This window comes from Psammomys obesus, unplaced genomic scaffold, assembly GCF_907164565.1.
Source record: "Psammomys obesus unplaced genomic scaffold, mPsaObe1.curated_primary_1811, whole genome shotgun sequence".
NCBI classification, from domain to species: Eukaryota; Metazoa; Chordata; class Mammalia; order Rodentia; family Muridae; genus Psammomys; species Psammomys obesus.
This window is the reverse complement of record NW_026585987.1, coordinates 6818311-6833901: the sequence shown is the minus strand read 5'-3', so window position 1 is coordinate 6833901 and position 15591 is coordinate 6818311. Positions and strand designations below refer to the sequence as shown.

Sequence of the window (15591 nt, the reverse complement as noted above, 5' to 3'; positions counted from 1 at the left end):
GGAAATGCCCAGTCTGCACCTCGGATGTGCCTTATTCACTCCTGTCACATGTAGAATTCAGCCATGCTCTGGACTCATTGCAGGGGAGGAGCCTAGAAGACCCAATCGTACAAGAGTGGAAGCGAAACAACACTCACGGAAAGAACGCAGGTGTCTGCTGGGTGCAGACGATCAAGCACAAGGCCACTGCCCAGGGCTGCACCCATAAGCTAATGGGTGCCCAAAGCAGACCCGTGAGGCTCCGCAGGCATCGGTCCTGTCTAACACCGTGCACTTGAGCCAGGCCTACAGCAAGGGTGTAGTCCACCAAAGAAGGAGAAACCAGCTCTGTGTAAAAAGCCTTTGCTTCTGTGGAACAGAGACTAAGAAGTACATGTGTGTGGGTGTGCTATGTATGTGATTGTGTACTCTCACACGTGTGTGCATTTGCGTGTGTGTCTGTGTGTGTATAGAGTCCGTACTTAACCTTAGCTATCAGATGGTGCAGCTGAGCCTGGGAATCTACATCTTCAAGTCTAGTCTTTATGATAGTTCCAGGAAATAGAAAACAAAATATAATACAAACATTTCATTTTAACTAGTCACAGGAGTCAAAAAAGAGAAATCATACATACATTTCATGAGTTTTTAGAAACCAAAATATGCTTGGGAAATTGCAAATTGCCTCAGCATGAAGAAACAAAACAGCAGCAAAAGACACAACCCCACCCCCACCCCCAGATATCCCAAAGAGACAACCTTATTAGGGTATTTAATACGAGTTTCCAAATATGAGCAGAGAGCCTCAGCCTCCAGACAGCTCCGGCCTTCTCAATTCTGCGTACATTCGGACTCTGCAAGAAGTGGAGGCTGCAGAGCAGGACCTACGGTATTCATTGTGACTTTTTTGAATCTAAGGTGTTTGGGGTCTGGTTTCCAATAGTAATGGACTGGCAAGCAGCCTTGTCTTACAACCCAGTGGCAGCAGCGGAGACTGTACTGAGAAGCAAAGGTAAGTTTCTGGGTAGCGCTCCGTGTGTTCCTTTTCTTGCAGAACTCTAAAATAGTTGCCTCAGCCCCGTAACTGTCCTCTCCTGGAGCCTCAGAGCTGTTTACAGGATCCGGCAGTTCCAGCAGTACTTTTCCATGAGCTCATGACCAGCCCCAGCTGTACCTTTTCCATTTCACATGTGCCCGAGAATATCCACGCCGTTCAAGCCCTGCTCTGGGCTTGTGCTTTAAAGACTGCGCAGCAGAAGGAAGGTGGTTAATTACCGCGCGGTCAGGGCGTCTTTACAGCCCCTGCTTCCGTCTCTACCTTAAAGCAATCAAAAGCCGCCTTGCCTGCCTCTTTATGCTAATCAGCTACTTCACTGGTCTCCTCCCCCTTCCAGCCTCCCTTAAGAACCGTGCTCGTCCGGCTGTCACAGGGGTAAACTCCAACCAGGCAAGGAAACCTTGATTTAACCCTGCAGTACCTTCCCCCTTTGCCTGTACGTTTCTCTAGCAGTCCTCGCTCTACTAGAGGGACTGGGCTTCACATCCAGTGAAGGGATCAAAAATGCTTAAAAACTGATCGAGAGAGATAGCTTCTTTGTAGAATTTCTACATTCTAAGAGGAGAAAGCTTCAGAATGCTTTGAAACGAAGAATTGATTTTCCAACCAAATTAAGTTGGCATTTTTGTAGGGAAAAGGTGCGACACTGGTAAATATTTACTGCAGGATTCTTAGCCAGGAGGAACTCTGGCATGTTCTTCAAGGAGTAAATGTTTTACATGCAAGGCGAGAGCTGCGTGTGCCTCTGTGTTCTTTCCCAGAGACTTCTGCAGATAAGTCTTAAGATGACTGGCTGAGACAAAATGCCCCAGTGATTCCCGAGCCCCAGCCAGATTGTTGGTACCATGTCGACAACACAGAGGAAAGACGGCAGCCAGTTCTCTGGTGCGTGCCCGGGTCAGCTGAAGGTGCAGGAGGACCAGCAACAGCAAGGTGGGTCTAGACAGTCCGGCGGGTCCTGTGTTCTGTGGCTTTCTGGCCGTTTGCATGTCTGGGAAAAGGGTGGGCTGGCGAAGCACCCGGGACGCTCTGACTATAAAACGCCTTTTAAACTCGGAGGAAGTGGGTTAACGTGGACTCCCTGATGATTTAAAGGATAATCAGAAGACTATCAAGAATACATACTGCTGAGAGACATGCGCTTAAAGCCAGTCTCAGTTGTGTAGACCCTGAGAGAGAGAGAGAGAGAGAGAGAGAGAGAGAGAGAGAGAGAGAGAGAGAGTGTGTGTGTGTGTGTGGCTGAAAACACCCACTGGGGGAGGGCTGACTTGGCTACTGAAGAGATTTGTCAGAGAGCAGCTGGGCTAGACTGGCCCCGCTCCCCTTGTCCTACTGGTGGGAGCTCTGTTTAAATCTAGCTTTGTGGGGGCCTCCGACTCACTCATTTGTGGAAAATACACATGTTGACGCTCATTTTTTATAGTCCAAAAGGATCTGGAACAGTCAGTGTGGGATTTTACTTGATGGACATCTATACTCCACACTTCACAGCTTTCCATGAATCATCTTGAAAAGCATTTTGGATTGATTACCCAACCAGCAGATGATTGACATGAATAGACCAACTATTACCCCCAGTGCACTGTTAAGGACAGCAGAGGACATTTGTGGGAAAGGCTGAGTGCTGAGGACATCAGCACCCACCCCTACCACCCTCATGCCACCCCCAGCCCCCTGCCTCAGAGGTTAAGAACTTTTCAAACAAACCTAACTTCTTGACAGCCTGTCATGGAGCTAGGATACATGGCACATGAGCTTCTCATTTATTTCCCTGTAGACCCAGCTTTTGATGCCACTCTCCAGGTGAGTAGCAGCTGATGAGCCAGAACCTCCCACACTCAAGGTGACATCCATGTGCTAACATTTGGGGAATGTCTCACGACACCTCCCTGCAAGAACCCTGAGCTGAGCCCAGCGACCTCATGCCACACAGGGCTTAGGATAGCGGATAGGGGATGATTCCTGCAGAATGACTCCAGTGTAAACCTCTCAGGGCATGCTACACCATCTAGGTTGAAACAGTTTTGAACAGACAGCCTTGGATATAGTACTGTGCACATTGCTCGTGTGTATTAGAAAACCTTAGTTTATCATAGCCTTGTCTATGTGTTTATTTGCTGCTCTTTTTTTTTATTTAAAATATTTAAAGCCTCAGTGCCCCTCATTCAGTTGTAATATTTATAATAGAAAACTTGCTGAGAGGAGCCTAAAGAAGTGAGTTTTAAAATGCCTGTAACTTTCTACCTAAAGAGGGCTGCTATGAATATTTTAATAGGCAGTCTAGCTTTTTCTTCGGTGTTCATGCTTGGGGTTGTTATTTTGCTTGCTTTTTAAAAATAAAAAAAAACTAGACTTGGCACATAGTACTCTGTAAACCGCCTTTTAAATAGCAATTTATGATGGCCAAATTCTCATGTCATTATGTCTTCTACAAAGTTATTTTTAGTGGTCAATGTTAGACATTTTTCACTAAAATTAATACCGTTAAATATAAATTAATAGTCAGATCTTTGCACAGACAATTATTTTCATGAGACAAATTCTTAGAGAATGATATGTTCTAAAGATTATGCAATTTTTAAACTTTTTTTTCTGGCTAAGTGGTTTTCCACCTTCCAGTAATAAAGGATATGATCTCAGTAATACCGGGCATTAGTTTTAAATTTTGTTTCCAATTTTATAAGGAGAAAATAATATCCCACTGTTGTTTTAATTTAAGGGAGGCTGTCTTGATGGTTTCTTCTTTACTGACCATATCCAGAGGAGCCTGGAAATATCGTTATGATGACATACCTCCCAAAATACCAAGAAGGCAAGCAGCCTGCTCCTGTTTTCCCAGCCTCAAGCTCCTTGCTCAGAGTGTTTTGAAAGCAACCACATTCTTCTGTGGCCAAGTCTCAAAATATCTGCCCACAAAACCCACAATCCATAAATTTGTGAGGCATGCTAATGAACTCCAGACTAGCCACTGAGTGCCACAAGAGATGTCATCCAGAGGTCTGAACTGACAAGTGACATTGCTAAATGGCATCCCAGTTCCTAGAATCGACAAGTTCACATTTATTGCAGCCTTGGAGTTTAAAGGTGCTCATTCAGTGTGGTAGCAATGGTTTCTCTCCCCCAAAGCTATATTTGCACCTTGCTATTATGTAAAGTTCAGCAAAGGTCCAAGGAGGCAAAGCCATTCACTGTCTTAGAAAGTGATGCCAGGCTATGGATTGGAACTCAGGATACACCAGCTTCCTGAGTTCATGCCTTTGGCTTCATTCAGGCAAGATGATCTTCTTGCTCTTGTCTATCATATGGACTATGGCTTATTAATATGTAACTCTGCTGAAGCACAGCCAGCTCTAGTACACATTGTCTTTCTGGCCCTCCATACAGTGTACTAATGTATTGTGTTTTCACTCTGGTATTTGGGTCTTTCTATGACTACTTTGGCTGATTGCATAGATGAAAGTTATTTGTTCTTTGACTATTTGGGCAACAACTGGGCAAAGTGTTGTGTCAGGTGCTGGGTGGATAAATTAGCTAAACCAATTAAGCTACAGTTTCCTGTCCACCCTGAGTTTGCTCTCAATGGCACAGATACTACATTTGTCCAAGCCATAAATTTAGCATCTTTCTAATTCCTTTTATTTACAGCTTTTTCTTTGTTATTTTCAATCCTTTTTATCTGGAACATTGACCACACTGAATATTATTAATGCTTATATCTGGGATGTTCATTATGAATTACATAGTCAAGCAAACAACCATCCTTGTGTTTTCTAGCGCTTTTAAATTTATACGTGGCTTCATGTATGTTCTCATCTCGTGCATGCAAGAAACAGAAAATAGTACACTAGTCAGGGTGAAAGAGGAGAATTACGGATGGCGGCGAGTTGAGGTATGAGTTTGAGACCAGAGACTGACAATGTTCCTGTTGATGCCTGTTCCTTTTTTCTTAGGGTAGGATAATCTTTTGTTTTATTCAGGCCTTGAGCTGACTGAGGGGAGCGCGCTCACACTGTGGGGAACTGCTTCCTTAACCGTACCTTTCAAAGTCACTGAATGTCACTTACGTTGACCAGCTATCTTGGTACAAAGGCCCAGCCACATTGACACATAAAATGGTCTACTAAAACCCAGGATAATTACCTCATTTTTAAAATGTGTAGAAAGACTCATCAAGGTTAAATGATTTTCCCAAGGTCACAAAATAAGGGATATTTAAATGTTAGTTCTGTTCTATATAACTGTTTTACAAAGTGTATATCTTAGTGTTACAATATTTGATCTTTTTTTAAAAATTTTTTATTAATTACACTTTATTCATTTTGTATCCCCCCCATAAGCCCCTCCCTCCTCCCCTCCCGATCTCACCCTTCCTCCCGTTTCTGCATGCATGCCCCTCCCCAAGTCCACTGATAGGGGAGGTTCTCCTCTCCTTTCTGATCTTTTTCACAGGTTCATATCAAAGAAACTTTTCCACAAGCATTTAAAATGCCTTGGAAGACCTTTTGATTTTCTCTGTGTATTTTGATAACAGTTTTCTGACATCAATTCTTGTGGTTCAATCCAATTTTGACACTACTGAGACTTAGCAAAGACTCTACAAGTTGGTCACATAATCTCACAAGGATGCCCCATTTCAGACACCCATCACCAGTTTCAGGAGTCTGGAGCTGCTTGTGCCTCTGCAAGCTCAACCACAAGTCCAAAATGTCCCAACACTTTCCCAGACTTGATAATTCAGTGGGATGGTTCACAGAATTCCATGTCACTCTATTTGTGATCACCATTTCATTACAGAGGGTTCAGACTATTGACCAGGTAAGAGACTAAAGGTCTGGGGTATCATGAGCACCAGAGCTGGTCTCCATAGAGTGACCCTGTGCCCTACTCCCATGTGTTGATAGATTCATCAGCCAGAAGACTCCACGGATCAGTGTCTGAAGTTTTTATATGAGTTACATTGTGTAGAAATGATTTATGATGTCACTGGTCATGTGATTGAGCTCAGTTACCAGCTCTTCTCTAAATGCCTTTAGTGGGCAGGAGCTGAATAGTTCAGCCTCCAATCATAGGCTTAGTCTTCTTGATGTGGCCAGCCCTACTCTAAAAATATCTAAGTGTCTAATTGGCCATTTCATTCACATTCACAAGGACTGTCCCTTGGAAATTCAAAGCTTTGTGAAGTTCTGCCAAAGAAATAGAGACAAATATTTGTGTTCTTTAACACAAGTTATGTATTATATTTATTTGGTAATTTTCATATGTGCTTTATTCTCAATATACCTTATTCAAAGCAGTTTCCTGAGAGTCAGGAATTGAAAGATATCCTAAGATGTCTGTTCACTTTCTAATGAGAAACAGAAAAGGGTGTAGATTTCTATGGGAAGGGAGGTATAGGGGATGTTGGGGGAGAGAAAATCGTAATCAGAATATATTGTTTGGCTGGCATGAACTCAGTGACAGCCTCTCTGATTACCTCTCTGCTGGGGGCTGGGGAGCAGCCTTTCCATACCACAGAGGAAGACAATGCAGCCAGTCCTGATGAGACCTGATAGGCTAGGGTCAAACTGAAGGAGAGGAGGACTTCCCCTATTAGTGGACTAAGGGAGGGGCATAAGGGAAGAAAAGGGAGGGAGGGTGCAATAGAGAGGAGATGAGGGAGGGGGCTACAGTTGGGATACAACTTGAATAAATTGTAATTAATGATAATAATAATATCTGCAAAAAAGAAATTAAATGCATGTTTATGACATTGAAGAAAAAAACAGTCATTTTATAGAAATATAATGCTATTAACCAAAAAAAGAGAATATACTTTTAAAAAATCTATTTTCAATGTAAAAAAAATGTATAAAAATATAAGCCAACACCCTCAGCCTTTAATTTATAATCAACACATTTTAATGAATACCTACATGGAATAGATGAGTGTCAGACACTAAGAATACAAACATGTTTTTCTCCCAAGGTTGATTTTAAATGTGGTTTTTCTGAGGAATTAGATCTTAAGAGCTAATCTAATTTTTTCAACCTTTTGGATAGACTGTAAACCATAAAATACACCTTACATTTGGATTGCTGTGGATGTCCTATTCCCTTCAAATGTTTCCTGTGGCTATGTAGGAATGCACTCACTTATTACCTGGGGGACCTATGAAGTAAATGAAATAAACACACTGCGTGAAGAGTCACCATGTGTTATAAATATGTTAATTCCCTCAGGTGATGCTGTCATGTAACGATGTTATGGGTCTCCAAACAGATTGGCACCTTCCTTTGCGGTCCAGCAGCATGTACTGCCATAAATTGATAAAGATAGAGATGGTCTACTTTTAAAGAGTTGGCAAAGGGAAAAGCTTTATGCCTGAAAACTATTCGGCTCTTGTGTTCAAGCTTGTACCTATCGTAGGAATCCTTACCTTAGTAAACTTCCCTGATGGGTGGTAGTTATAGGTGATGGCTTAGTGATACAGTTTCAGTTTTGTGAGGTAAAAAGAGTCTTGGAGGTGGGCTCAAGAGCAATATGGATATCATTAATTCTTCTGGAATAGATGATTGCCACAAGGATTGACTTTATAGCAAACATATTTTACCACATTATAAAAGAGCCACAGTTGCCCAAGGTCATATTTATTACATATTTGAAAGCAAATTTTAGAAAACTAAAGAAAAAAAAATGTAGTTTGTTTTTCTAGTATTAAGAATAAAGTTATGGGCTCAGCAGTTAAGAACACTGTCTGCTCTTCCAGAGGTCCTGAGTTCAAGTCCTGACAACTACATGGTGGCTCACAACCATCTATACTGAAATCTGGTGCTCTCTTCTGGCGTGCATGTGTACATGCAGATAGAGTTCTCCTATATTAAATAAATAAAATTTTATAGAAAAAGAGAGAGAGAGAGAGAGAAAGAAAGAAAGAAAGAATGAAAGAAAGAAAGAAAGAAAGAAAGAAAGAAAGAAAGAAAGAAAGAAAGAAAGAAAGAAAGAATAGAGCAGGCTGTTCATCCTTGGTTCTCAGAAGCTCTTTCTTGGAAAACAGTGAAGTTGATAATCTTCTTAACACTAGTTGGTAAAATGAAAATCAAAATATTTAGACTAGGAGTGAGCTTTCTTAACTTGATGATAGCAGAACATTTATAAGGTAACCAACATCTGATGCTACTGGGTAGGAGTAGACAAAGGCTTTGCCTCCTGAAGAACTGAGGGCTCTCGCTATTACCACTTCTAGCCAGGATGCCGAAGACTCCGGCTAGTGTACTAAGTTTCTTTAGGAGAAATAAAAGTTTCTTTAGAAGGCTTACACATTAGAAAGAGTTTAAAATGCCTTTACTTAGAGATGACTAATAGAAAAACCCCAAAGAAAATTAAGAATATCAAGTCAACACATACAACTAAATTTTAATATATATTTAAGTGTATATATGTTTAAATATAATATATGTGAAGATTATGTGAACAAACTAGGTATAAAGCCTGTTCAAATAAACATTGATTATAGGAGCAACAGAGCACTGAATTATGAGACAATATCTGTCCTTGGAGACTGGAGACATAGCTGTGTTTGCTTTGAAAGCATGAGGACTGAGTTCAGACCTAGTGCCTACATAAAAAGCAAGGTGTGGCTCATAGGTCTCTCTCTCACTCTCTCTCACTGTGTGTGTGTGTGTGTGTGTGTGTGTGTGTGTGTGTGTGTGTGTATGAGAGAGGGAGAGAGGGAGAGGGAGAATCCAGAGCTCATGAGTTGGAAGGCTCGATGTTATTAAGGAGTCATCCTTCCCCACACTGATCTGTGGGATCAAGGCTTCCTCATTGCAATTCCATGAAACTTTTCTTTTTTTATTTGACAAGCTGGAAAATGTAAAGGACCTAAAATTGTTAATAAATCTCGAAGAAGACAACTGAAGTTGACAACTTCTAATTCCGGCTTTTCAGATGGTATAATATTGGTTTAAAGATAGAAAAAAAAATCAATTCTTGGGACAGAATTGAATATTTACAATGACTATATTTGTCTGGTGTATGTGCATGTATGTGAGTTCAGACATGCATGTGCCATGGGGCATCGCTTTTCTTCTTCCACCATGTGGTTGGATTGAACTCGAGTCATCATGCTTGGCAGCAAGTGCCTTTATCCCCTGTGCCATGTCACCAACCGCACACATTGTTTTTTGACAAACACCCAAATAATTCTGATAGAATAAAAGGCAATCTCGTCTATAACAAATATAAAAACATATTACTAAAAATGAATTTCAAAACATATTTTCCACAAAAGCTAGTTTGAGATGGGATGAGCCTGAAACACAAAACTTGAGTGTATAAAGTTTCTAGATGAAAGTGTAAGAAAACAGTCCTATTGTTGGAATGGACAGTCTTTAATGACAAGCATGAAAATGACTAAGCCGTAAAAGTATATAATTTAAATTTTCAACACTAGAACTAGCTGTTCTTAAAAAGATACGAAGAAGAAGGGGGACTGGAAGAAAACGATTCTCTCACATTTATATCCACAACTTGCAGCCAGAATACGTTAACCTTACAACTCATGGAAAAGAATTTGATTTCAACTGTGGGCTGATAGCCTGACACACACTTCTAAAATAAAATTGCCAGTAAATACATTAAAAATGCCAACATAGTTCTTTCTTAAAGCGCTACAAAATAGAGCCACCACAGAGCATCAGTGTCCCTCAGTGACGGCACTGAATTTAGGGTGTCACCTTGGGTCCATGTGTTAAAGGCTCCTTGCTGGTGTGGCATGGTTGGGAGGTGTTGGAGCCCATTGGGAGGAGGCCTGATGCTTGTGAAGAGCATGCTCTCGCAGGGGACAGTGTCCTGCTTCCTTCTCTTCTCTTTAAACTTTCTGATCACGGAGTAAGTGGCTTTGCCAGCCTATGTTCTCCTACACTGATGTGCCAATGTGGGCAGAAATGGTGGGATGAGCTGACTGACCATGGATTTAAAGTTCTCAAACTGTGAGGCAGAATACACCTTTCCTCTTTCTAAGTGCATGATTGACAATATTTTGTCACAGTCATGGAAAGATAAACAGTGTAACCACTGTGGTTAAAATTTAAACTACTGATGCTATGATGCTTGAAAGATGTGGAGATCTCTCATGCATTGCTGTGAAGTGGCTTAATCGGTTTGAAAACTGGGTCAGCAGTTTTCTAAACAGTTGACCCTATGGACCATCACTCTGCTGAGAAGTGTGAAATGAATAATTGCATGTAGCAGATTTTATTCATGAATGGCTATACATAGACAAGCACGTTGTGCATATTCATAGGCTGGAATACCATTCAGAAGAAAGAAATGAATCACCAAAACATACAGTCATGAAGGTGAGTTTCAGGGATGCTATTTGGAGTCAAAATAAGCCAACACCAGGAAGTATGTGATGTATTATTCTAATTAGATAAAATTCTAAAACGAAACTAGGCCATGGTGACAGAAATCACAGGAGTTGCTCCTAAGGTAGGGAAAGTATTTAAACAGGACATGAAGGAACCTCTTGGGCGGTAGACATGTCTTACATCAGGACAGAGGTTTGATTACATGGGGACATAGATTTGCCAGAAGTTACCCAGGCATTTTATTGTGATTTTCCTTCTAATTTTTTAAAGTGTGAGATTGTCTGTGAAGCTTTCATCTCCAAAGTTGCCTTCAGGCTTCTATTAGTTAGCAACTCCAGTAAATAATGAAGGAACTGAGGTGTCTTGGTGAGTTTTAACTACTTGGAGCAAGAACATTGTGGTCTCCTAGCCACAGCCCAGCTCAGGAAATACCAACTCTTCAGTATGAAACTCTAGACGAGCTTGGGAATTAGCACTACTTTGTTGTTTAAATTATCCCTTAAGCTGAAAACTTCTATATTAAAAACACAGTAACCTAAAATTTGCAAATTAATGAGATTAATGTGGAATAAATTGAAGTCTAAATAAATAAATAAAAATCACTGTCTCACATCTTGGGCCAGGGGTCTGGATTAGTGGTGGATCATGTAATAGGCATGAACACAGCCATTAGTTTTGTTCCCTGACTTAACCCCCAAAATAGCTAGAGAGAGATGTTGGTGTTTTGTTTTTTTAAGTCTCTGTCTGTCATAGAGCATTATTTGTAATCAATGGGTTCTCTGAAGTTTCCTCAAAATTTGTTTTTCTTTTTTCTTTCATTAAACCCATGGTATCTTATAAACATTTTTTGCAATAAATAGCCAAAATGGACTATTTCACGAGCTTTTCTTCCCGCTCTCAACTTCTTTCTCTTGCTTAAACTCACAAAGTGCTTCATTCACTTTATTAAACAGATATGTCCTGAACCTCTGCCATGGATGAAGTACTGTGTTAGGGTTCCTGAGAGCAAAGCACTCACTCAGAACTGCCTGCTCACGCCGCACCGCTTTTGGATGGGCAGATGGGCAGACAATAAAAAAAGAAGCGAAACACACAGCGTGAGTGGTTATGCTGCAGATGGAGTAGAGCTGAGTAGAAAGAACAGAGAGTGTCATAGTGCAGGAGGCTCCAGGCAGCCATTATTAAGGAAGAGGAATGTGAAGAAAGACCTGCAGGAAGGGAGGGAGGAAGCTGTGGAACGCTGGGTCACAGCCCTCTGGGTTTAGTTTGGTGCCAATGCACAGACTGGGAGGCTCATGATTTAGACACTGCATGCGACTTTGGTTCTTGACACACTTGCTTTAGTGCCATGTCACTACAAAGCCACCTTCATGTACCAAGGGACGAGACTATCTACAAATCTATGAGACATTTTATTAGAAATTAAGCATTGTACACGGTTAAGAGCATAACAGATAAAACAGAGCACGCGCAAACATATCTGAGAATAACCTGGGGACCGTTATAGAACAGTCATGCCAATTGGTGGTTCCTATACTTGGGATTGCACCTAGCACGTGAGTGCCACTGGCAGGAGGATTGACAGTTGCAGGTCAGCCTGGGCTCCAAAGCAAGGCTTTGTCTCAGAACATTAACCAACCAGCCATCAAATGGGCACAGTTGCTGGAAGTTGCTGGGTTTCCCCATGACTTTCCATTTAGGATGTCTCGGAGGAGCGATGGGGCTGAGACTTTCCCTTTCTCATTGGCTGTTTGTGGTTGCTCTAGGTCACTTTTTTGGGTCCCAGTGCTTTGGAAGGACTGAAGGAGGCCTGGGTTGGCTGAAGTGGTTGGGACAGTGCATGAGTTGGGAGTGACCACATACTAATTTGGGCTTTTGGTCATTTATAGGGTTCATCCTGTAACCCCCAAAAGGTAAGAAGTGGGGTAAACTTATGTAATTCCTTGACAACTACATTGTCATGTTAAAATAAAGTAAGTCTTAGGCCAAGCTCTTTCTAATAGACGGGCATTTATTAAGCAAACATTTACCCACAAACTAAAATGCCGGTCCAAACTTTCTTTTCTTTAAGTACACCTGGCCTATCAAGTATGCTCAGACAGAACAGCATTTCTCAGACAGTCTTCTGTGTAGTCAGGCAGTAGCCAAGAATTCTGTTCATTAATGGAACTAGACCTTTCAGTTAAAACCACTGGACACTGAATTTGGGTGTAGACTGTGTGTCTTGCCAGATCCTTCCACCAATCTGTGCAAGACTAGGAGGTACTCCTAAATATCTTAGGTAATCCAAGGTTCTCGAATGTCAACAATTTCACTACAAATTTCTTTCTGATGCTTAACTGCAGTAACTCTCAGCAGTTTGTGATGCTGAGATAGATAACTGAGGAGCTAGTAGAGAGAATTTCCTGGTGTTGAAAACAGCCCCTGGGGTACAAATCCCCAAGTGGGTCATCAGACACCACCAAAGATAGTGAACTTTGGCTATCTTCCATGCATAAATCACAAACCTTTGCTGACGTCTTCTGGAGCTAGTTGCAGCTGCCATGAGGAAAAGTGCACATTCTAACGTGTTCTGCAGCCAGGCATGCATACAATAGTGATGAAGTATTCACAGGCACCCCCATGGCGTGAAGAGGCGAGACCTTGGCATATGCACAGCCCACACCCCTGTGTGCTGCTGCCAGTGGGCTAGGGAATGTGGAACCAATCTAACTCTAATCCTTATTTTCTGTTCTATGGGATGTCAGGGCCATACTCTCCAACAAGGACTTACAAGGCCTCTCTCAAAACTAAGACCCTGTGGTCTGAGGAGACAACACAGACATGAATAAAACAACTAATGTTCTACAACCTTCGTGAGAGCAGAAAAGGAGATTTGTATCTTAGATCATATCACAGCATCACAGCACTAACATGCCACTTACAAAAAAAAAAAATCGTTTTTATGAAATGTTTGTTATACGCCAGACATCAGCAAGCACTTTATGTATGTATTTAATTACAAAAGGTAGCTAAGACAACCTTTACTTGGGCCTGGGTCTGGACTGACTGAGCCATGCTCACGGCCTATTTGTTACTCGGGTAAACTTGTGAAAGAGCTGGCCCAGTGGCTGCTGCCCTTGAAATCAATTTGTGATTTGGTTGTTTCATAGAGGCTGTTACTAAGTCACCAGTTAAATTCTATATGGATTTTGAACCACATCCAGGTGATATCAGGAGGGTAAGTTTTAGTCTAAACAAAACCGGTAATAATATATAGGTGTGTCAGTGTGAGGCTATGGGCCCTGAGCCGGCAACTTGCTGGCCAGGCTAGCAGTGTTGTTCAAAGCTGACAACCCATGTCTTATACATTTTATAAAATACTAAGTCAAGTAATGCACCATTTTTTTTAAAAACTGAGCTGAAATGGCTTGAGAGAAATCATTTGGGTTTTTCATTAAACAAACTATCAATATCCAAAGCTATGAATGTAAAAGGGGCTAAATAATGGTCACTAGTATAATTCACCTTTTGTTTTTGACAGTGCTGAAGATTGACCCAGTGGCTCATACGTGCTAGGCAGGTGCTCTACTATAGAGCTCTTGTCCCAGCCCCAAATTTCTTTTTTAATATAAACAGGAGACTGTGTTTCTAATGCTGGGTCACCTATTCTATTAAATCATTAACTTGATCTGAAATTTTAATCAACATTTGGCAAAGAAAGTTTTACATCTGAGTTGCTTTTTAATGAAGTCAATGGGCAAATCTAGCAAAATACCCAAAGTCAAGATTTAAAATGTACTGAAAACTTTATTCCTTGTAAAGCTACATTCCTTCTACCCAGTGATCAGCTACCTTACCCGCTGGGGACAGCCACAGACAACAAAAAGGTCATAGGAATATGATCTAGACTTTCAACCAGGGACAATGATGTGAAGGGATTTGTACAATGACCTGCTGAAATAATTGGCACCAAATCTTCTCATGTTGTAAGAAGCTGGGGTATACCAGGTATCATAACACATGCTTATAATCTAGCTGCTCCTGAGACTGACACAGAAGACTCACCAAGCTCAAAGTTGGCCTGGCCTAAGAGCAAGTTCTGTCAAGGGCATCCTGGGCAGTCTCAAAGAAAAAGAGAAGACTAGAAGTAGATCTAAGTGGTAGAATACTTACCTAGCAAGCATTAAGCCTTCAGTTCAGTCCACAGAATGGTCAAAAAAAAGTGCACACGTTTTAACACGGGTAGGGACATTGGCATCTAAAGAAAAACAGAGTAAAATAAGGGAAAAGGCTGAGATGTTCCAAACAGACCATTTTGGTTTGGGATTGGGATTTAGTCATCTGCAGAGAAATGTGATTGTAGATAGATGTGCGTGCGTGAGTGTGTACGTGGCCAAGACATATACTAGCACTTCTGACTGTGAATTCTGTTTATTTAACAAGACAGCTTTGTTTATAAGGTGCTTTGTGCTCACATACGGGTGGAAGTACAGTATTTTCACTGTTTTTCTTTCTGAGAACAGAACTAAGCCAAAATTAGTTAAGGAAGATAACTATTTTGATTGTGAAGAAACAACAAAGCCTTGGAGGGTGTGCTTAGAAAACAGGTCTAGCTACAAATTTAAAGATTCAGAAAAAATAATGAAAAAAAAATCTAAAAACCATCATCATGGGCAGGGAAACCTTCATTCTACCTATCTGAACATTTCACACACTTTCAGCCTTAAGCTTAAAATGCTGCTACTGTTCTGGATCATAGCTGGCAATTAACTTTTAATAAATGAATAAATAAATTTTCTAAATAGTTCATTTGAGTGGTTGGCATTCAAAAATGACTTTATGTCAAGGCTTCAAAGATTACTCTGCCCCGCTGACATTATACACCACACGTCTGAGACCAGAACTGAGAACTATGTGCGTGGTTGGTGACTGGGACAAAGAACCACATCTGTGTATACCTGTGTAAGGTCTGCCACCTCCAACCGGTCAGAACTTTAAAGTGAGCTAACCGGAGACTTCTTTCATTTGAAAATAGTAGAGTATTTAGAGACCAGTGGTTACGCTGGCCTAGCATGCATAAGGTCTTAGTTTCAGTCCCCAGCCCTGCATACACAGAAGAAAATAGACCTGATATATAATAATTCTAATATTAAGCATGCAGATGTGTGTGTAAAAGTAGGGGGAAGAAGAAAGGACAAGAAGGTGGAAGATAAGTGACGGCA

At 41.2% G+C, this 15591-nt stretch overlaps 1 protein-coding gene across 2 annotated transcripts in view; it reads left to right on the top strand.

The window, feature by feature from the left end:
- The first annotated feature begins 832 nt into the window (after positions 1-832).
- Positions 833-15591, top strand: part of Ranbp3l (RAN binding protein 3 like) — a 50276-nt gene continuing 35517 nt past the window's right edge. Inside the window, exons 1-2 of one of the 2 annotated variants that reach the window (XM_055601125.1) lie at positions 833-991; positions 1800-1969. In XM_055601125.1, the coding sequence (XP_055457100.1) occupies positions 1882-1969 (88 nt within the window). In that variant the 5' untranslated portion in view covers positions 833-991; positions 1800-1881. Of the gene's footprint in view, positions 992-1422; positions 1970-15591 lie in introns of those variants that run through there. The other variant, XM_055601124.1, reaches the window with a different exon arrangement.